This window comes from Oryctolagus cuniculus, chromosome 2 (genome assembly GCF_051225735.1).
Source record: "Oryctolagus cuniculus isolate XC-2025 breed Fujian yellow rabbit chromosome 2, ASM5122573v1, whole genome shotgun sequence".
NCBI classification, from domain to species: Eukaryota; Metazoa; Chordata; class Mammalia; order Lagomorpha; family Leporidae; genus Oryctolagus; species Oryctolagus cuniculus.
The window spans coordinates 90,936,958-90,959,099 of record NC_142868.1 but is presented as its reverse complement, the minus strand read 5'-3'; the positions used below and the strand labels follow the sequence as shown (position 1 = coordinate 90,959,099).

At 41.4% G+C, this 22,142-nt stretch overlaps 1 protein-coding gene across 1 annotated transcript in view; it reads right to left on the bottom strand.

The window, feature by feature from the left end:
- ADAM9 (ADAM metallopeptidase domain 9) overlaps positions 1–22,142 on the bottom strand; it is a 137,392-nt gene that overhangs the window by 54,440 nt on the left and 60,810 nt on the right. The window contains exons 12-14 of the mRNA XM_002720772.5: positions 18,448–18,619; positions 11,550–11,642; positions 10,018–10,213 (exon numbers count right to left, since the gene is read on the bottom strand). Of these exons, the coding sequence (XP_002720818.1) occupies positions 10,018–10,213; positions 11,550–11,642; positions 18,448–18,619 (461 nt within the window). The remainder of the gene's footprint in view (positions 1–10,017; positions 10,214–11,549; positions 11,643–18,447; positions 18,620–22,142) is intronic.

The following is a 22,142-nucleotide window of genomic DNA, read 5'->3' as shown; positions in this document are numbered from 1 at the left end:
TTCTCCATACCAAAAAGGCAATGGACAGTTCCACAGCAACTCTCTACAAGAAAAGAGTAAAACTATTGTTAACTTTCTGGTCTCTCTTCTTTATTAAAGATAAGACTCAACGAGCATATGTCACACACACTCTGCTAAGTTGAATATGCTGTCACTTTTCCTACTGACTCACAGCAGTGAAAGACTCAGAGGACACAATGCTATGCTGCTTTCACCACTGGCACACTGTTAGCACCATGGGTAATTAAAACGAAGCTGGCCGGCGCCGCGGCTCACTAGGCTAATCCTCCGCCTTGCGGCGCCAACACACCGGATTCTAGTCCCAGTCGGGGCGCCGGATTCTGTCCCGGTTGCCCCTCTTCCAGGCCAGCTCTCTGCTGTGGCCAGGGAGTGCAGTGGAGGATGGCCCAAGTGCTTGGGCCCTGCACCCCATGGGAGACCAGGAGAAGTACCTGGCTCCTGCCATCGGATCAGCGTGGTGCGCTGGCCACAGCGCACCAGCCGCAGCGGCCATTGGAGGGTGAACCAACGGCAAAGGAAAACCTTTCTCTCTGTTTCTCTCTCTCTCACTGCCCATTCTGCCTGTCAAAAAAAAAAAAAAAAAAAAAAAAAAACGAAGCTAAGTGACAGAAGCTCTCCAAGGTTTCTGACAAGGACTACGCTGCAGCTAATAGATATCCTTTCTCTGCTCCTCAAAACTATTCTCCACAATGTTGAGAGACAAATCCCAAATGCAAATCTAAGCATGTAATTTCCATATTTAAAACCCACCATTCTCCACTATCTGCGGCAGAAAAAACTTAATCTGTAATTTATGGCCCAAAAACGGTTAAGGTTAGCAACCTGAAAGATATTGTTTAAATTCCTGAAAAGGTCTAAATCTGACTTGTAATTCTCTTGCGCCATTTTTTTCCCATTTTTTTTCTCATTCTCTCAGAAGAGCATATGACTGCCCTATAGCAAAGTTCTCATTGAATATATTCTGGAATAATAGTAAAAGCCATGATTTTCAATCAAATAATTCTGCTAAAGGATTCTAAGAATGTCATCTTCTTTGAGTAGAATACTGAAAAAAAAAAGAAGAAAAAAAATCTAGAAATAGATCCAAGTATACAAAGTATACAAGTGCTATTTCAAATTAATAGGAAAAATGTTCAATAAATCACAGAAGAATTAAGAACTTAAATATGCAAAATGTAAGTAAAACAGTGCTCAAATATTAATTATATACTCTGAGAAGAATATCTAAGTAAGCATCAAACACAGAAATCATAAATGAAAAGGTAAGTGAGAAAAAAAATAAATCAAGAAATAAACAAAATTAAGACAATGAATAAAATGGCACAAATATAATTAACCTCTAAAAAAACTTGAAAAATAGTAATAAGAAATAAATACCTTAGTAGAAAAATAACTGGAAAACAGGAACAGGGGAGACATAACAGAGACAATACAAATGGTCAACAACAATATGAAAAAAATCTCGTGGGCTGGCACTGTGGTGCAGTGGATTAATCCTCTGCTGCGGCGCCAGCATCCCATGTGGGCTAGTCCCAGCTGCTCCTCTTCCCATGCGGCTCTCTGCTATGGCCTGGGAAAGCAGTAGAAGATGGCCCAAATCCACTAGCAATTAAAATGTACATTTGAAAATAAAAAAATTTATGTTTTTGCATTTATTACATTAGAAGAGCTTTTTTTAAAAAATGGAAACATCATTGGAAATATCTGAGGGAACAAATGGTCAAGTACAGCTAATGGAGTTTAAAATGGGTAAAATGCTATGACAATGTCTTAACAGCATTTAAAGAATTTATCCTGAAGAAATAAAAGCAGATGGGGCAAAGACTACATTCCACAGATACTACCAGCATTGCTGCCTGGCTACACAAAATACAGAAAGTGGTAAATATGGCACTACAGAAAACTTGTAAGTAACAAGAAAAGTATTTACAATTTATGGAGAATAAAAAGGAGCAGTTTTAAAGCCATACATCCCTGTGATCTCATCTTTTTATATTATATACTTGTACACATACTCATTTTAAAAATATCAAATTGTTAGCAGTGATTACCTAGCCAGAATATTGAGAGCATGGGGAAATATTTATTTTCAACTTTTTGCTTACTTGTTTTAAAAATGTACTATTTTTCCAGCTAAGAAAGTAAATCAACATGGCTCCGTCTTCACAAACTCTAGCACTGCATGTTAAGCTCACCACATTCACAGCGGCTGAGATCATGGCTCTGCTGCTTTCTGCTCGTGTGACCTCTATTTGTTCTAAGCCTTAGCTCCCTTGAAAGTTCAAACATTCAAAGGAATGAAAATTAGACCCATAATGCAAAACTTGACTACACCTTTAAAATTCAGGAAAAAGAAGTGAACACAAGCATTTAGCTTCCCTGCTTCCTGAAACCCCATGTAAGCAAAGAAAATAGTTTTGTTTTCTTTTTTTAGCTCATTAACCCACAGACAACAGAACCATGCAAGGAGATAGCACAAAACTGTGGACACTGAAAAGCAGCTGATAAGGTGGGAAATGACAGCATGTGAGCTTTCTATCTCAAGATTTCAGCAAAGAAGAAATTGGATGTACTAGACACCTCTAGACACAGGGGCTATGGCTAAGATAAACAGGAATGTTCACAGTCTGTTGAAGAAGTGTTAGATCCACAGATTGTCTCCCCTCTGTGTAATCCTGACTATATCTTCTCTATTCTGGAAAAACAATGCATTTTTTCCCTCTGGAGAGGTTTATTTTCTAGGGAGAAGAAAACAAAGGATTTTATGATTTAGGAAGGCAAGGCACAGTAATAAACACAGCAACTGCTCCAAACATAAGGGGATAAACTGAGTATGTGCCCATGCAATAACGAGGTCCCCAGCCTTATTCTTCCCCACCACTTGCTTCCCTCCCAGCATACTACTACTACTACTACAAGCCAGACCCTTGGCCCTCAGGCCAGAAGGATGGATAATACCTTCACAAAAGAATGTAACAAGACCAAGAGGAAAAAAAAAAAAAAACACCCCAAGATATGGGACTGGCTTTTCTTCTTTTTTTTTTTTTAAAGATTTTTTTGTTTATTTGAAAGTCAGAGTTACACAGAGAGAGAAGGAGAGGTGGGGACGGGGCGGGGGGGGGGGGTCTTCCATCCACTGGTTTACTCCCCAGTTGGCCACAACAGGAGCCAGGAGCTTCTTCCAGGCCTCCCATGTGGGTGCAGGGGCCCAAGGACCATCTTCTACTGCCTTCCCAGGCCACAGCAGAGAGCTGGATCAGAAGTGGAGCAGCCGGGACTAGAACAAGCACCCACAGGGGAAGCGGCAGCTTTACCTGCTACACAACAGTACCAGTCCTGGGACTGGCTTTCAAAGTTCAGTCATATCATCCTATAGCAGGGGTAGGCAATGTCCATGTAAGGCCCACAAAAACATCTGGTCTGGCCCCACCAAGGCAACTGTGTGCATGATTAGAGATTCAACAAATCTCTGGCAGGCTAATTTTTAAGCTGATAATCTTGCACAGCACACGGATGATGTTTTATATATATAAAAGGCCCTTGGCAGAAAAAAAGGTTCCCCTACCTGTCCTGTAGGTAAGAATTCATAGAACTAAAACAACAGTGCCTGAAATGAAAAAACTCATGAAAAGAATTAGAAAACAAAGTTGAAGAAGCTGCCCTAGTAAACAGGCCAAAGAAAGAGGCACAGAAAATACAATATGTGATACAGGAAAAGAAGCCACAAGTTTGTTTGTTTTTTTTTTGTTTTTTTTTTTTAAGAACTAAAAGAGAAAAAAGTTCAAACATTAAGAACAGTGAGCTTTCAAAATAAGGTACATAGCACAATGAATACAACAGCCACACATCAAGGTGTACCACCTTGATGACCATCAAGCTTTCCAGAGGGAGGAGAAAAGGCCATATACAAGAATCACAGGGGCTAGAGCTGTGACACAGGATGCTGGCATCCCATACAGGAGCACTGGTTCGAATCCCAGCTGTTCCACTTCCTTTCCAGCTCCCTGCTAATGTGCTTGAGAAAGCAGCACAAGACGGCCCAAATGCTTACACCATGGCCACTAAGGGGAAACCCACAGAGTTCTGGGCTTTTAGCTTCAGATTGGACCAGCCCTAACCCTTGTAGCCATTTGGGGAGTGAACCAGCAGATGGAAGATCTCTCTCCCTGCCTCTGTCACTCTGCCTTTCAAATACCTTTTAGAAAATGAGAGAATCAGAATAGCTTCAGACTTCACAATAGCAACTCTGTGAACTAGAAGACAATGAAGCAATGCTCCAAAACGGTGAAAGAAAATTATTTCCAGCCCTATAAAAATATCAAGTATTTAATAAAAATAAAAACATTTTCATACTTCCAGGATCTCAAGAAGTTAACCTCTAATTTACCCTATTTACGGAAACTATAAAAGCAAAATCTACATAACTTTTTGGTAGGTTGGTTAGTTGGTTGGTTGCCTAGTTATCCAGTTGGTTGAAACATGGAACAAATCAGCTTACAGTAAACAAGTTGGAAATGTCATGGTTTATGCAAGCAGAGACATTCAAAAGTTTAGGGAGATTAAAATGTTAAGAATGTGTATGTCACTTAAGACATACTCACACCCACTCTGGGATTTTCCAGAAATTACACCTTTTACCAGGACTGTAAGAAATTAATTTGTGAGGCAGCTGCAGCATCTTTGAGAAGTTCAGTGGTTGCTCTTCCCTACAGACCAGACCTAACAGTTGAAACTGTGGTCACTGAGTCAGGAAACCTACATGTAATAAAGTATTGAATCCTACGTACTAGGGACCAAGTAGCAGTATTCAACCAGCAAAGGTGAGGCAAACATGGTTACCAAGAAGGTTAAGACTCAAAGCAGCAATTAAAATAATAGGACTCAGGGGACAGCGCTGTGACATAGTAGGCTAAGGCTCCACCTGCAGCACCAGCATCCCCTGTGGGTGCCAGTTCGTGTCCTGGCTGCTCCTCTTCCAATCCAGCTCTTTGTTTATGACCTGGGAAAGAAGTGGAAGATAGCGCACATGTACCAGTACCTACGTGGGAGACCCAGAAAAAGCTCCTGGCTTCGGATAAGCTCAGCTCTGACTGTTGTAGCCATTTGGGCAGTGAACTAGCAGATGGAAGACCTTTCTGTCTCTGTCTCTCCCTCTCTGTAACTCTACTTCTCAAATAAATAAATAATCTTTAAAAAAAAAAACAGGACTCATGCAAACTTACAGCAAACTAATTAATCATGCTGTTTAAGTCAAGAAGTCATTCTTACTTGATCTGTATGAGTGAAAGTTCTTCAAGTAAAGAAAAGACTAACTTGAATCATCAGAACAGAGACTCATGGCCCCTCAATCAATTCCCTAACGTGAGTCAGTTTAGAGAAACTCTTGAACAGGAGACTAGTTTCCTTTACAAAGAACACCTGGTACACTGTCAAAATGTATACTGTTCGTCATTATCCAAGCAATTTCCAAGTGATCTTTTCGCAGGGTAACTGTATTTATGCACTGAATATCTGTGTACCCAAAAATGCACAGTGCTGGAGCCTTAACCCCCTGTGTGAGAGCATGTGGAAACAGTCCTTTCAGGAGGAAGGTTTAGATGAAGTCATGCAGTGGGACCCCAATAGGATTAGTAGCCTTTTGAGAATCTTTCTCTTACCACTATTGAGTACACAGAAGTAACCACCTATCAGCCGGGAAGAGAGTCCCCACCAGGGCTCACATTGGCTGGCATCTTTACTTTGGACTTCGTAACCTCCAGATCTACAAGAAATAAATGCCTACTCTTCAGGCCACACAGTCTACGGTATCTTCTTTCAGCAGCCTGCTATGGTTTGAATGTCTGTCCCCTCTAAAATTCATGTTGAAACGGAACTGATATTGTAATGGTACTAGGAGGTGGAGCATTTATTAGGCCACGTGGGCTGGGCAACTTAAGCCCCCTTTTGTCTCTTTCCCTTCTGCTTTCCACCTTCTGCCATGCGAAGATGATACAGGACAGAAGCAAGACTCATTTAAATCAAACCCCTCCTGACCTGACATGGATCCATCCCCAGCTCTAAACCAACAGCCTGTAAGGAGCGTTCAAACCCCAACCACAAAAGACTCCCCTACTGCCCTAGGAGGGATTTCCCCAACCTGTGTGTCAGGCTAGAACAGCTCAATACAACCCATTTGTCACCTTCCTGGGGAGGTACTTTTTCCCCATACCTGTCCACAAAGTTTATCAGATCAGGCTACTTTCAGGTGGCAAGGACAACATCTAAACTGTCATAATTTCAGGGATGTATCAATTCTCCAGTCCTATGTCCTAATTTAGTTTGAGAGTTCATGACTGCCTCTACCTTTCAAAAAATCTCACACTAGTCCATTACATTGAAGATGTAATACTCATTGGACCTAGTGAGTAAGAAATAGCAACTACTTTGACATTAGTAAGACACTTGCAGGATATAAAGTAGGAAACAAAGCTAACAAAAATTCAAGGGCCTTCTTCCTCAGTGAAATGACTATGGGTCCAGTGGTATAAGACATGTTAATGTATGTCTTCCATGGCAAATGCTAAATTTGTGTATCTGGTCAATCCCACAACCAACAGTCATATAATGACTAGTGGTCATTTGGATTTCAATAGCAATACATTCTTCATTTGGTTGTCACTTCAGTATTCACTCACTGGGCAAAAAGATACTAGTTTTGAGGAGAGCCCAGAACATGTCCAGATTTCTATGCAATATGATCTGCTACTCAGGCCATTTCACCCAGCAGATCAAATGGTACTTAATTTTCAGGGGCAAATAGGAATGTTATCTAGAGCTTTTGGCAATCCCTAGGGATGAATCACAGTAAAGGCCTTTAGGATTTTGAAGTAGGCCCTGACATCCTTGTGGGTAACTACTCTCCTTTTAAGAAATGGCTCTTCCATTTCAGGCATGGAAAGCCAAGATACAGTGGCAAAAAATGTTCTACATGAAGGATCTCTGTGAGACCCCAGTGGAAAGAGGTGGCCATCAAAGAAGGATGTACTTTTCTCTAAAGGGAGGAGAGAACTTCTACTCTGTTTATGGCCTTGTCCAAATACTGAGAGAGTCTGTGGACTCAAAAGGCTTCCATAGCCTAGGCAGCTCATGTCAAGATGCTTGGATCACTGATGTCATACATAAGAGTGTTAACTGTTAAATTAACAATAGGAGTCACTGTGCACAGTTAACTGAAAATGAATCTTAATGGAGAATGGGACTGGCAAGGGGAGAGGGAGGAGGAAGGGTGGGAATATGGGTGGGAGGAAAATTATGGTGGAAAGAATAACTATATTACTAAAGTTGTGCTTAGGAAATCTGTATTCCTTAAAAAATAAATAAAAAAAAAAAAGAAATGGCTCTTCTCCTGATACTGGGTCATTGAGTATACTGAACACTATATCGCAATATCTATGCAGGACTGGTTCATGACCCCCCACCTATCACTGATATCAAAGTCAAAGGATGTTTAAGTCTAGTATATAAAAAGTCATAGTATTTGCTTATAGCCTATATACATCCTCCTGTATACTTCAAATCATTTCTAGATTACTTGTGATACCTAATATAATTTAAATGCTGAATAAGTTATTATACTGTATTGTTCAGGGAATAATAACAAAAAGACCTGTACATGTTCAATACAGATACAATTTCTTTTTTTTAATATTTTCTAAACAAGTTTGGTTGAATATGCAGATGTGAACCCAAGGATATAGAAGGTTGACTGCATACACACACATACAAACACACATACATACACACACCCTACAGATTCTAATTCAATACAGAAACTTGGCTAATTGAGAGGGAAATCACTCAAAACAAGAAAAATAAGAGCCTCCTATTCACACTTCTTCAAACAGTTTTAAATTAGTAGAATTTATGATGCCTCTAATCACCTCAAGGCAATACCAGGCCACCGATTAACAATCAGTAGTTCAGATAATGGTAAGTAGAAACATTAGAAAACTAACCAATTGGAGGAGGGACAGGAGTTAGTTATTACCTTTAGAGAAAAATAATATACTACATATTTCAGTTGTGAATAGTCAACACGGCTATAACTAAAATTAGATAGTCAACCCGAACCAGAAAGATGGATAATAGAAAATGAACATGAGTACAAAGAGAATTGTCAAAGGTTTAGAGAACAGGAAGAAAGAAAACTATCCTTCATCTTTCATAGTGAGAAATTAATAGTTAATGCCTACAATGGTAAAACCAAAAAGTAGCATTATCAAAAATTATCTAAATTCTAGAGCAACTAACAAAAATATCAGCTAAAAGAGGTTGCCTCAAAGAATACAGATATTGTGTAGTAATAGGATTTATTTTTTCATAGTAAACATTAGACAGTAATTTAGCTGTTTGTGTCTATAGCTTTGATAAAATAAAAACTTTATAAAGGAAAAATGGGGGAAAAATTCAAAACATGTTAAATACCTAGCATTAAAAGAAAGGATAACTAAATCATCATCTACTACTACTAATGGAATAACTTAGTGTACTTTTTTTAACTTTTATTTAATAAATATAAATTTCCAAAGTATAACTTTTGAATTATAGCGGCTCCCCCCCCCCTTAACCTCCCTCCCACCCACAACCATCCCATCTCCCACTCGCTCTCCCATCCCATTCTTCATCAAGATTCATTTTCAATTATCTTTATATACAGAAGATCAACTTAGTATATACTAAGTAAAGATTTCAACAGACTGCACCCACGAAGAAACACAAAGTGTAAAGTACTATTTGAATACTAGTTTTACCGTTAATTCACACAGTACAACACATTAAGGACAGAGGTCCTACATGGGGAACAGGTACACAGTGACTCCCGCTGTTGATTTAACAACTGACACTCTTTTATGATGTCAGTAATCACCTGAAGCTCTTGTCATGAGCTGTTAAGGCTATGGAAGCCTCTTGAGTTCACAATCTCAGATCTTGTTTAGACAAGACCATATTCAAAGTGGAAGTTCTCTCCTGCTTTCAGAGAAAGGTAGTGCCTTCTTTGATGGCCCATTCTTCCCGCTGGGATCTCACTTGCAGAGATCTTTCATTTAGGTTATTTTTTGTTTGTTTGTTTGTTTTGCCACAGTGTCTTGGCTTTCCATGCCTGCAAAACTCTCATGGGATTTTTAGCCAGATCCAAATGCCTTAAGGGCTGACTCTGAGGCCAGAGTGCTATTTAGGGCATTTGCCATTCTATGAGTCTGCTGCGTATCCTGCTTCCCATGTAGGATCATAGTCTCTTTTTTAATTCTATCAATTATTATTGGCAGACATTGGTCTTATTTATGTAATCCCTTTGTCACTTAATCCTATCTTTTTGATCAATTATGTACTCAAACTGATCACTTTAACAAGTAAGATGGCATTGGTACATGCCACCTTGATGGGATTGATTTGTAATCCCCTGGCCCATTTCTAGCTCCACCATTAGGGATAAGTCCGAGTGAGCATGTGCCGAACTATACATCTCTTCCCTCTCTTACTCCCACTCTTATATTTAACACGGATCACTTTTCAGTTAAATTTAAATGACTAAGAATAATTGTGTGTTAATTAAAGAGTTCAACCAATGGTACTAATGTACTGTTAATGTATCAATATAGATAGATCTCAAGAACATTCTGAGTGACCAACAGCAAACAGAAAACTCATGGTTACAGCTTCACATTAGGAAAACTAGAAAGTGATCCTGTGTATGTTTGTGTGCATGCACATATGTGCTGGGGGAAGGGTAAGTTTTACACACGAAAGATAGAAAGATGGGAAAAGCAAAAGCACCAACTGAGTCTGCATAATGTAACTTCATGGCTATGACTGCCTCTGGAGAAAGAAGAAAGATATGATAGGAGACAGGAAACAATACAATTTCAACTTTATCAATAATGTCTGATTTCCTTTTTTAAAGACTACAAAGCAAAAAAAAATGAAGAAAATTAATCAGTGTAAGTAACAGTATCTTACTTGAGCCAAAGATGACTTGACACTGAGCATCATAATACTGGCACATGCCATTGTAACAATAGGCTTTGTTATTCTGACAAGGATATCCATTCTGAATAAAAACATCTGGCTGACAGAACTGGGAAGAACCATTGCAGTACTCTGGAACATCACACTCATTGGTTTTTCCTCGACATAAAGAACCTCCTGGAAGGAACTAGGGTAATAAAATTTAAGTTAAACAAATAAACATGACAATTTCCACACAGCATTCAAGTCCAAAACCAGAGTATTTATATCTAAAAGGGTTTTAACAACATGAAATTAAATAACTCAAAAGAAAATTAAATAAAAGTCAATGACAGGCAACTCATAAAAATCATAAACATGAAATACATAAAATATATAAATATGTAAAATGAAAAAAATCTCATTGGTAATGAAAAGTAATGTAAAGCAAATAAAAACAAAACATCTGACATCTATTGAAATAATTATGATTATGGCACTTGCTAGTAACCAATTTTACCATAAGGAAACAACTATTTGATACCACTGTTGGTAGAAGATTGGTGCATTTCTTGAAAAATATATAAAATATATATATAAGAATTTTAATATGCATACTCAGAAAAATGAATTTCTCTTATAAACAATCTAGATGCCCATCATTAGTTGACTAGATAAAAAAATTGTGTAGTTATACAAAGGAGTACTAACATATAACCATGTAGAACTACATGAATTTCAAAAAAAGATATCTAATATCTTTCTGAAAAATGCAGGAGGTAAAAATACATATCTATCGGGGCTGGCACCGTGGCATAGTGGGCTAAAGCCTCCACCTGCAGTGCCGGCATCTCACGTGAGCCCCGCTTCACATCTCGGTTGCTCCTGTTCCGATCCAACTATCTGCAAATGGCATGGGAAAGCAGTGGAAGATGGCCTAAGTGTTTGAGCCTCTGCACCCATATGGGAGACCCAGAGGAAGCTCCTGACTCCTGGCTTTGGATTGGCACAGCTCCAGCCATTGCGGCTGTCTAGGGAGTAAACCAGCAGATGGGAGACCTTTCTGTCTCTCTCTCTCTGTCTGTAATTATACATCTCAAATAAAAAAAAAATCTTAAAAAAAAAGTATCTTTGTTCACCTACTTATATACACACACACACACACACACACACACCCCTATATAGAAAGAGTGACTATGTTAACCATAAATTATAAAACATGGCAAATGAAGAGTATAAAATGACAGAGGGTCTTTCATATTCTACATTCTATTCTGTCTTCAACTTTGGCATTGTTGAATTTTTTTAATAAGCATATATTACTTTGAAAACCAGGAGAAAAAAAGACATTTCCATTTAAAAAAATCAACAGATAATACATCATTCATCATTCAAGAAAACATTCCAAATCACAAACAACTGACATAAAACTTTATCTTATAGTAATACAATAAAAACACTGCTCTTTTAGGGATCTTAGAAAATAAATTTTGAAATCCATTAATTTTATGGTTTTTTGTTCCTAATAGGAAGGAATTACATACCCAACAGTCTTTACAACAGTCACCATATGCACATTCAGCAAATGATTTAAGCTTACAAGTACTTCCTTCACAACAAGGGTCCAATTCACATTCCTGTGAATACAAAATGACTATCAATAAGAGAAATGAATTATCAGCATCATAATGCATTAATAAATTATTTTTAAGATTTATTTATTTGAAAGGCAGAGCAAGAAAGAGAGAGAAAGAGAGAAATGTAAAGAGAAAGGAATCAGTTTTTCAAAAATCATCTGCTTCACTCCTCTAAATGTCTGCCCAACTGCAAGGTCTGGGCCAGGAGCCAGAAATTCCATCTAGGTCTCTCACGTGGCCGGCAGGAACCCAAATACTTGGGCTGTTTTCTGCTGTTTCCCAGACACATTAGCAGGGAGATGGATTGTAAGCAGAGTAGCCAGAATTCAAATCAGCACTCAGATGCAGGATGCAGGCATGCCACTAATGGTTTAGCCAACTATGCTACAACACCTTCCCAATAAATTTCTCATTTTTAAAACTAAAATTCATATCATTCTTACCTGGCTATCACAGTTACTCCCCAGTAACAGGCACTTACATCCTGGATTTTTTTTTTTTTTTTTTTTTTTTTGACAGGCAGAGTGGAGAGTGAGAGAGAGAGACAGAGAGAAAGGTCTTCCTTTGCCATTGGTTCACCCTCCAATGGCCGCCGCGGCTGGCGCGCTGCAGCCAACACACTGCGCTGATCCAATGGCAGGAGCCAGGTACTTCTCCTGGTCTCCCATGGGGTGCAAAGCCCAAGCACTTGGGCCATCCTCCACTGCACTCCCGGGCCACAGCAGAGAGCTGGCCTGGAAGAGGGGCAACCGGGACAGAATCTGGCGCCCCGACCGGGACTAGAACCTGGTATGCCGGCGCCACAAGACGGAGGATTAGCCTAGTGAGCCACGGCGCCAGCTGTACATCCTGGATTTTAATCAGTATCTCTTCGACAATAAACAGACCTCAAAATATGTGCATTTCAAAAGACTAAAATCAAAGAGATGTATGCCTCACTGTGCTCAGACTACCACAATAAAATAGGCTAGAAGTCTAAGACCAAGGTTCCTACCAATTCAGTTTCTGGTGAGGGCTCTCTTCCTGGCTTACAGATGGCGGCTTTCTTGTCATGTGCTCACGCAGCCTTTTCTCAGTGTATGCACACACTAAGAAAGTTAGCAAGGTGTCCAGGGTCTCTTCTTAAAAGGACACTAATCCTATCAGACCAGTGTCTTACCATCATGATCTCATTTAACATTAATTACTTTCTTAGAGGCCTCATCTCCATAAACAGCCAGGCTGGTGGATTAGGACTTCATCCCATGAATTTGGAGGAGAAACAAACATTCAGTTCCTAACTGTATGCTTAATAATAAAGGGACGTAAGCATCCATGAGTACATTTCTCCTTATGCTCAGAGTCTGATTTTTTTTAAAGATTTATTTATTTTTTTTTTTTTTTTTTTTTGGACAGGCAGAGTGGACAGTGAGAGAGAGAGACAGAGAGAGAAAGGTCTTCCTTTGCCGTTGGTTCACCCTCCAATGGCCGCCGCTGCAGCCGGCGCACCGCGCTGATCCGATGGCAGGAGCCAGGAGCCAGGTGCTTTTCCTGGTCTCCCATGGGGTGCAGGGCCCAAGCACCTGGGCCATCCTCCACTGCACTCCCTGGCCATAGCAGAGAGCTGGCCTGGAAGAGGGGCAACCGGGACAGAATCTGGCGCCCCGACCGGGACTAGAACCCGGTGTGCCGGCGCCGCAAGGTGGAGGATTAGCCTATTGAGCCACGGCGCCGGCCTAAAGATTTATTTATTTATTTATTTATTTGAAAGTCAGAGTTACACAGAGAGAGGAAAGGCAGAGAGAGAGAGAGAGAGAGAGAGAGAGATGTCTTCCATTTGATGGTTCACTCCCCAATTGGCTTCAACAGCCAGAGCTGGGCCAATCCGAAGCCAGGAGCCAGGAGCTTCTTCCAGGTCTCCCACGTGGGTGCAGGGGCCCAAGGACTTGGGTCATCTTCTACTGCTTTTCCCAGGCCATAGCAGAGAGCTGGATGGGAAGTGGAGCAGCCAGGTCTCAAACCGGCCCATATGTAATGCCCATATGGGATGTTGGCACTGCAGGCCAGGGCATTAACCCACTGTGCCACAGTGCCTGCCCCCAGATCTGATTTATTTTTTTAAAGATTCTTCATTTGAAAGTTAAAGATAGGGTCAGCACTGTGGCATAGTGGGTAAAACTACCACCTGCAGTGCCAGCATGCCATTGTGGGCACGGGTTCAAGTCCCGGCTGCTCCATAATCTGATCTAGCTCTCTGCTATGGCCTGGGAAGGCAGTGAAAGATGGCCCAAGTGCTTGGGCTCCTGCACCCATGTGGGGGACCCAGAGGAAGCTCCAGGCTCCTGGCTTCAGATTGACACAGCTCAGGCTCTTGCAGAGAACTGGGGAGTGAACCAGCAGATGGAAGACCTCTCTCATTCTCTCTCTCTCTTTCTGCCTCTCCTTCTCTTTCTGTATAACTCTGACTTTCAAATAACTTAATAACAAATAATAAATTCTTTTATATGAGAGAGTTGCAGACACACATCATCACAAGACATGCAGATGGTAAATCAGTTCAACATCCATAGTCATGAGGAAAATGCAAATTAAAACCACAATGAAGCATCACTTCACACCTAAGAGAATGGCTAAAATTGAAGACTGCCCATGTGAAATACTGTTGAGGAAGCAGAACTCTCATACACTGATGGTGGGAATAAGAAATGGTACGACCACTTTAGAAAACAGTTTGAAAGTCTCTTGAAAAGTTAAATATACAACCACCATATAGCCAAGTCATTTCACTCCTAGGTATTTACCCAAGAGAAATAAAAGCCTCAGTCCACATAAAGACTACATATGAATGTATGCAGAAGTTTTATTTGTAATATAGCTGAAATGATGCAAGCATCCATCAACAGATGATTATATAAACAACCTGCAATATATCCACAGGACTCAATAATAACAACAACAAAAAAAATGAGCTGCTGGCACAGCTGGCACACAAATTAATTATGACGAGAAAAAGCCTGACCAAAAGAAAACGGCATTCCATTGGTGGAATTTTCTAGGAAATTCATAATAATGTATAGTGAAATAAAGAACAGCAGTTACCTGAGGAAAAAGGGGGAACCAGAAGGGGTGAACAGAAGTGATGACGATAGGGCATGAAAATTTTGGGGGGTGAGAGCAGATTCATTATCCTGATGGTTTCAAATGTCTAAAAATAGTGATCTAAAAGTAGGAAATAGGAAAATATCCAAGAGACAAAACTTATCAGTCTGTACACTTTAAAAATATTCAGATTACTGTTGACTAAATGCATATAACTGGGGGACTGTTGCTGTAGCGTAGCAGGAAAGCTGCCACCTGCAATGCCTGCATCCCTTATGGGCGCCAGCTCCAGTCCTGGCTGTTCCAATTCCAATCTAGCTCTCTGCTATGGCCTGGGAAAGCAGTACAAGATGGCCAAAGTGCTTAGACCCCTGCACCCTCGTGGGAGACTGGGAAGCAGCTCCCGACTCCTGGCTTTGGATCGGCATAGCTCCGGCCATTGTGGCCACTTGGGCAGTGAACCAGCAGACAGAAGACCTCTTTCTCTCTTTACCTCTGTCTCTCTATAACTCTGCCTTTCAAATAAATAAATTTTTAGAAAATAAATAAATAAATGCACACAACTGGCCAATTCTTTTCCTTTGCTTAATCTTGACCAAACTTTAGTTAGCCTTCCCTCTTTCCTACAGAACCACAAATTCTGCATGTGTACACACACAAAGGTAGAACTTGCCTCGCCACCCCCCTTGCCATTTTCTCCTGGAAACTGACTGGCCACAGAAGACACATTCGTATTAGAACATCACTGGCGGCCGGCGCCGTGGCTCAATAGGTTAATCCTCCACCTTGCGGCGCCGGCACACCGGGTTCTAGTCCCGGTCGGGGCGCCGGATTCTGTCCCGGTTGCCCCTCTTCCAGGCCAGCTCTCTGCTATGGCCAGGGAGTGCAGTGGAGGATGGCCCAGGTGCTTGGGCCCTGCACCCCATGGGAGACCAGGAAAAGCACCTGGATCCTGGCTCCTGCCATCGGATCAGCGCGGTGCGCCGGCTGCAGCGGCGGCCATTGGAGGGTGAACCAACGGCAAAAGGAAGACCTTTCTCTCTCTGTCTCTCTCTCTCACTGTCCACTCTGCCTGTCAAAAATAAAAAAAAAAAAAAAAAAAAAAAAAAAAGAACATCACTGGCCATTTCTCTTAGTGTCTACAGCTTACCATTTACAAAAATTCTCCTTATTTCTGCTTGACCTCTATTAATTTTTTTTTACTTTTTCTCTGTGATTTTGAGATTTTTGAAGATTTCTGAGATCACAGCACTGTCCTTAATGCAAAAGTCTTTCTTCCAAATAAATCCTTTCCCTAAGTAAATCTAAACTTGTTTTTATTTGACACTGTAAATTACATATATATATTGTTTTATATATATATAATATGTTTGTTTGTTGTTGTTTTTTTTTGTTTTTTTTTTGTTTTTTTTTTGCAAAACCATTGCCAAGACAGACAGATGGCTTCATGAAAGAAGAGAAAATCTGGGGGCCGGCACCTGCAGTGCCAGCATCCCATACAGTAAGAGAAAAAAATGTACACATAATATATTAAGTCTGATATTTTATGCATAAAAATAAAAGTGTCATCACCAAGGTGGTGGAATAGAAGTCATATTCTCCTACCATACAGGTATCTGTCCAACAGCAATGTGCTGATCGATTCCATAAGTGAGAAACTCAGAAACTAGCTGAGGGCCTACCAAACCCAGGTAACTGCAAAACCTAGCCACACCACAACCAGAAGAATCATCAGAGACACTCCCTTGCCATAATTTGAGTCCATGGCATAGCACATACAATCAGGAGAAAGCTTCTAATTCACCTGCATCTGAGCACCTGTAGAACCTAGAATACATTAGACCCCTGCGGGCTACAGAGAAACAAGACAGCAAGTTAAACCAGGAGGTGGGCACTTGCCACAGTTCCTCATCCTGGTTTAGTAAAGTAAATGGAATTGACCCAGATGCCCATTCACTGGTGACTGGATTAAAAAAAAATTAAAAAGTATACACAATGGACTACTACTCAGCCATAAAAAAGAATGAAATCCTGTTTTTTGCAACAAAATGGATGCATTTGTGACCATTATGCTTAGTGAAATAAGCCAGACTCACAAAGACAATTTCTCCAATGTGTGGTAGCTAATATAAAAACTCAAAAAAACTAAATAAATGTGAGCAAAATGTCCATTTTGTGATCTGATTATCACTTACAACCCTTTTCTGTATTCCTGCAGAATAGTCTCTCTACTTTCTACTTGTAGAGCTCTGTTTTTTGTTTTTTGTTTTTTTGTTTTGTTTTGTTTTTGTTTTGTTTTTGACAGGCAGAGTGGACAGTGAGAGAGAGAGACAGAGAGAGAAAGGTCTTCCTTTGCCGTTGGTTCACCCTCCAATGGCCGCCGCGGCTGGCGCCCTGCGGCCGGCGCACCGCGCTGATCCGATGGCAGGAGCCAGGAGCCAGGTGCTTTTTCCTGGTCTCCCATGGGGTGCAGGGCCCAAGCACCTGGGCCATCCTCCACTGCACTCCCTGGCCACAGCAGAGGACTGGCCTGGAAGAGGGGCAACCGGGACAGAATCCGGGGCCCCGACCGGGACTAGAACCCGGTGTGCCGGCGCCGCTAGGCGGAGGATTAGCCTAGTGAGCCGCGGCGCAGGCCGAGCTCTTTGTTTAGAGGAGTACTGACTCTGTGATTATAAAGTAAATTAAAAGTATGTTATCACCAAAAAAAATTAGAAGAAAAAAGGGAAAGAAAGGAAGGGGGAGAGAGGGAAGGAAGAAATTATTTTTGTATTCTTAGAATGGTTTCTATGAAATCTGTTCTCTGTGTATTAGTAAATAAAAAATATAATAAAAAAGAACTTTAAAAAAAAAAACAAGAAAAAATGCAACAGCAGACTACAGCAAGTAGAAGACTCCGCAACCTCAAACACTGATCACTGTAAATCAGCCATAGTAGGAGAAAGAAAGAAATGTGCAAAGAGCTGCAAGAACTCATAGACCACCATTAAGCAGCTGGCAGTCCCACAGGAGCACAGAGAGAATTCCAAAATGCATCTTCAAAGAAATATTTCCCAAATCTGGGGAAGGAAATAGACGTCCAGATCCAGGAAGCCCAAAAGACCTCAAATAAGATGAATCAGAAAGATCAACAAGAAACATTATAATCATATCAAAAGACAGAACTTTGAAAGCAGACAGAAAAAAAAGAACTCACCGTGACTCTTAAGGGCAGAGAGCAGTAAGTGAACTGAGAGTTAATAAAGGGAGAATGCTAGTTTGAGTAGCAAGTATTTTGATACTGAAGGATTCTGGCTAATAGGTCAGCTTCAGTTTATTTTTAAAATAAATCCAACTGAAATAGATATTTCTGCAATGCAGTGCAGAATGGTGAAAAATACCAAGTAAAGAGCCACATAAAAACAGATTGGTTTTTTAATATAAATACATAAGCCAATAACCATAATAGAAATGGTAGAAGAGAGCAAAAAAAAAAAAAAAAAAAGAAGAAAAAAAAAAAGAAGAAGAAGAAGAAATATGGCACATTCTTTGACTATAAAACAGATGGAATCGTTATACAATGAGCAGATGACCAATCCCAGGTATACATCCACAGGAACAAAACAACAAACTTCACTTTGGCAATAGATTTTACTTTAGCTCCTGAAGAATTGCTCAGGTCAAACCATGTTACTTTCTATGTATATCACGGTAATTTTACAAAGCCAAGATAAATAACTGAACTAACCTTTGGATTACCACAGTCACACTCTTCCCCAGGGTCCACCAGTTTATTCCCACAGAAGGGAGCACTATAGGCTTCATCAGGCTTGGGAATATTAAGAAGGCAGTTTCCTCCTTTATTCAGAGTTAACTTCTCAAAGTCCTCTGCACTGCAACTGCTGAAGTTTCTGGAACCTCTGAAACATCAAAAAAAAAAAAAAACCCTTATGTCACAGTGATTACTCATTCTTAAAACGTTTAAGTCATCACTAACAAGAAATGAGTATTTTAAATGGTAGAAAATGAGCTAACAAAAGTACACAGAAATGAAAATTAGTATCTATTGATAATAAATACAGACATGACTTCAACTACCACATAATAATTCACTATTTTTGGTTGTAATGTATTATACCTCCAAGAAAACAGATTTCAAAGATATCACTTATACTGAAAGACAAAATAAAAATTCTCAGCAACAAGAAACCTTATAAATTATCTAGTTCTATAAGACAGCACTAATTTATTTATCTAACATAGTGAAAGTTCAAATATTGGAAGCTAGCTGTATGTTGTTGTCCCATTCTCTTTTCATTTTGCAGGACAATATTCTCATATTGTTTCCCCTCCTTCCCATTATTATTGGGAATGTTGTAAAAGAAAGTCAAGAGGCAGACTACACAGGGCAGAATTTCAGCTACTCCTATATGACTGGTTTTCAGCTTGAGCTATGATTTTATAGTAATTCCTGAGAATCATGGTTAAGAGATGGGCTTTAAAAATTGTCCAATTAGAACTTGTCAAGCCGGCGCCGTGGCTCAATAGGCTAATCCTCCACCTTGCGGCGCCGGCACACCGGGTTCTAGTCCCGGTTGGGGCGCCGGATTCTGTCCCGGTTGCCCCTCTTCCAGGCCAGCTCTCTGCTATGGCCAGGGAGTGCAGTGGAGGATGGCCCAGGTGCTTGGGCCCTGCACCCCATGGGAGACCAGGAAAAGCACCTGGCTCCTGGCTCCTGCCAGGATCAGCGCGGTGCGCCGGCTGCAGCGGCGGCCATTGGAGGGTGAACCAGCGGCAAAGGAAGACCTTTCTCTCTCTGTCTCTCTCTCACTGTCCACTCTGCCTGTCAAAAAAAAAAAAAAAAAAAAAAAAGAACTTGTCTATGCTAGATTTTATAGAAATATAATTTTGATATGCTATACGTGGGTTTGTTTAGGTCTTTTACTCTGTAACTATAAAATAAAATATTTTTAAGGGGCTGGTGTTGTGGCAAAACAAGTGAAGCCATGGCCTGCAGTGCCAGCATCCCAAATCGGTGCCAGTTCGAGTCCCTGGCTGCTCCACTTCTGATCCAGGTCTCTGCAATGGCCTGGGAAAGCAGTGGAAGACGGCCTAAGTCCTCGGGCCCCTGCACTTGCATGGGAGATCCAGAAAAAGCTCCTGGCTCCTGGCTTCGGATTGGTTCACTTCTGACCATTGCAGACACTTTGAGAGTGAACCAGCAGATGGAAGACTTCTCTCTCTCTCTCTGTCTCTGCCTCTGCCTCTCAAATAAATAAATAAATCTTTTTAAAAAAATGTTTTCAGATAGTCATACTAGCTAATTTTAGCTTTGAAAACTACTAGGAAATACACCTATACATCTCAGAGCTTTGAAAATCCAAGACACATTAAAATTTTATCAAAGATAATTCCACTTATTTATTATTGGTGTGATATCCAAAAAATCATTGCTAAGGCCAAGAGCTTTTCCTTGGTGTTTTCTCTAAGAGTTTTATGGCTTCAAGTCCTTCATTTAGGTATTTTGTGATTTTCAGTTGATTTCTGTATGTGGTGTAAAATGAGGGTCAAATTTTCATTCTTTCACATTTCAAAATCAATTTTCCAAGCAATATTTGTAGTATCCTTTCCAACTATGTCTTCATGGTGCCCTTATCAAAAATGAGTTGGCCATACTCTATGTTTGCTCCACTGGTCTATCTGTCTGTTGGTACCACAGTGTTTTTGATTACTTGTTAAAGCTTCCTCAGAAGCTAAACTAAATGAAAATGCCGTCTGTGTATTTCAAGAAAACATTTGCAAAGCATGTATTTGATAAGGGGTTAATATCCAAACTATATTTTTTAAAAACCTCATTCAACTCAACAACAGAAAGACAAAACAACCAGTAAAAGTAGACTGTGGGGAGCAACTGACTATACTGTTACTGGAATTAAGACTTATTCTATGCATCTGCTCTCCCACAATATGGCGCTGGGAGAGAAGAAAACAGCTTCTACACAGCTGCCTCCAGTTCAGCCAATAAGCTGTAGGACTTGCTCCTGATTGGAGGAGAGCAGCGTACTCGGCGTGTGGGCAGCCGAGTTGGGATTGGCAGAGGAGGACTATAAAGGAGGAGAGAGACGGCATGCACCAGGAACATCTAAGGGGAACATCTAAGGGGAACACCTGTGCAGCCCCCCAGAGAGCCGGCCGGCGGTGTGCTGCTCCCCTGCGGAAGTGGGGAATGTGGCCAGGGGGAACCGCCCTTCCACGGAGGTGGAAGGGACAGTAGCCAACCCGGGAAGAACCAGCAGCAAACCCGGGGAGGGCCGAGCAGACGAAAGAACAGCGCAGGGTCCTGTGTCGTTCCTCCATGAAGAGGGGGAGCGACATAATGGTGCCGTGACTCGGATATGAAGCCCAGGCAGGGTTTAGTGTCGTTCCTCCATGAAGAGGGGGAGCGACATAATGGTGCCGTGACTCGGATGGGAAACCTAGGAGGGAAGAAGTGGAAAATACCGGAGAGAGAGACTAGAAGAGCCTAGGGGAAAGCCGGACGGAAAAGGTGCCGGAAGAAGCTATTGAAAGCCTAGGCATAGACTCGGATATGGACTGTGGGAAAGAAGTTAGGATTTAAAGTGAAAGCAAGAAGAAACTTAGACTCAGATACGGACTGCAGGTTGAAAGTGAAAGTGAAACCTATAAGAAACTTAGACTTGGATACGGACTGTGGGGAGAGGCCAGGAGAAATGAGGGAGGAATATTGTTGGAAGAAAACTTAGGGAAACATACCGGGTAGAGAAAAATGTTAGGGAGGATGAAGCCACGAGTGCAGGCCGAGGCGGAGACGTAAGCCAGCTTGGAATTCAAGTCACCCCGGGGAGCAAGAGGCGAAGATCTGGAACCAGAGACGTGGGCCGCTAGGTTGAATTCGCCAGGTTAGCCCGGGGAACTTAGATTGAATACTAGTGGCGGAGACGTGAGCTGGGGCTGTGTGACTCGCGGAAGCCGCCGCGTGCAGAAAGAGCACGGGGCGTGAATAGATAGGGAACGCGGGGCGGCGAGGCGCCGAGAAGCAGCCTCGGGGCGGGCACCGGCAGGGCGAGGCACCGGGAAGCTGTGCAGAGCCGCCGAGAAGCAGCCTCGGGGCGGGCGCCAGCAGGGCGAGGCGCCGGGAAGCCGCGGGGATAAGAGAAACAGAAATTTAGAAGTAAAATGAGAGAAATAGGAATGTTGGCAGACAGAAGTAAAATGGGAGAAATAGGAATGCCCGGAGATAGAGAAATAGAGAAATAGAAAGGCCTCCCCACAATACTGCAATGAGAAGGCTTGGATTTGGTCTGCCTGATTAGTGAGGCGATGAGCACCTGCGGGCGGCTAGCAGCTTATGCGCTGCAGGTCACCGAAGATGGGCACGTTATTAACATCAATAGTCTCCCCACAATATGGCAATGAGAAGGC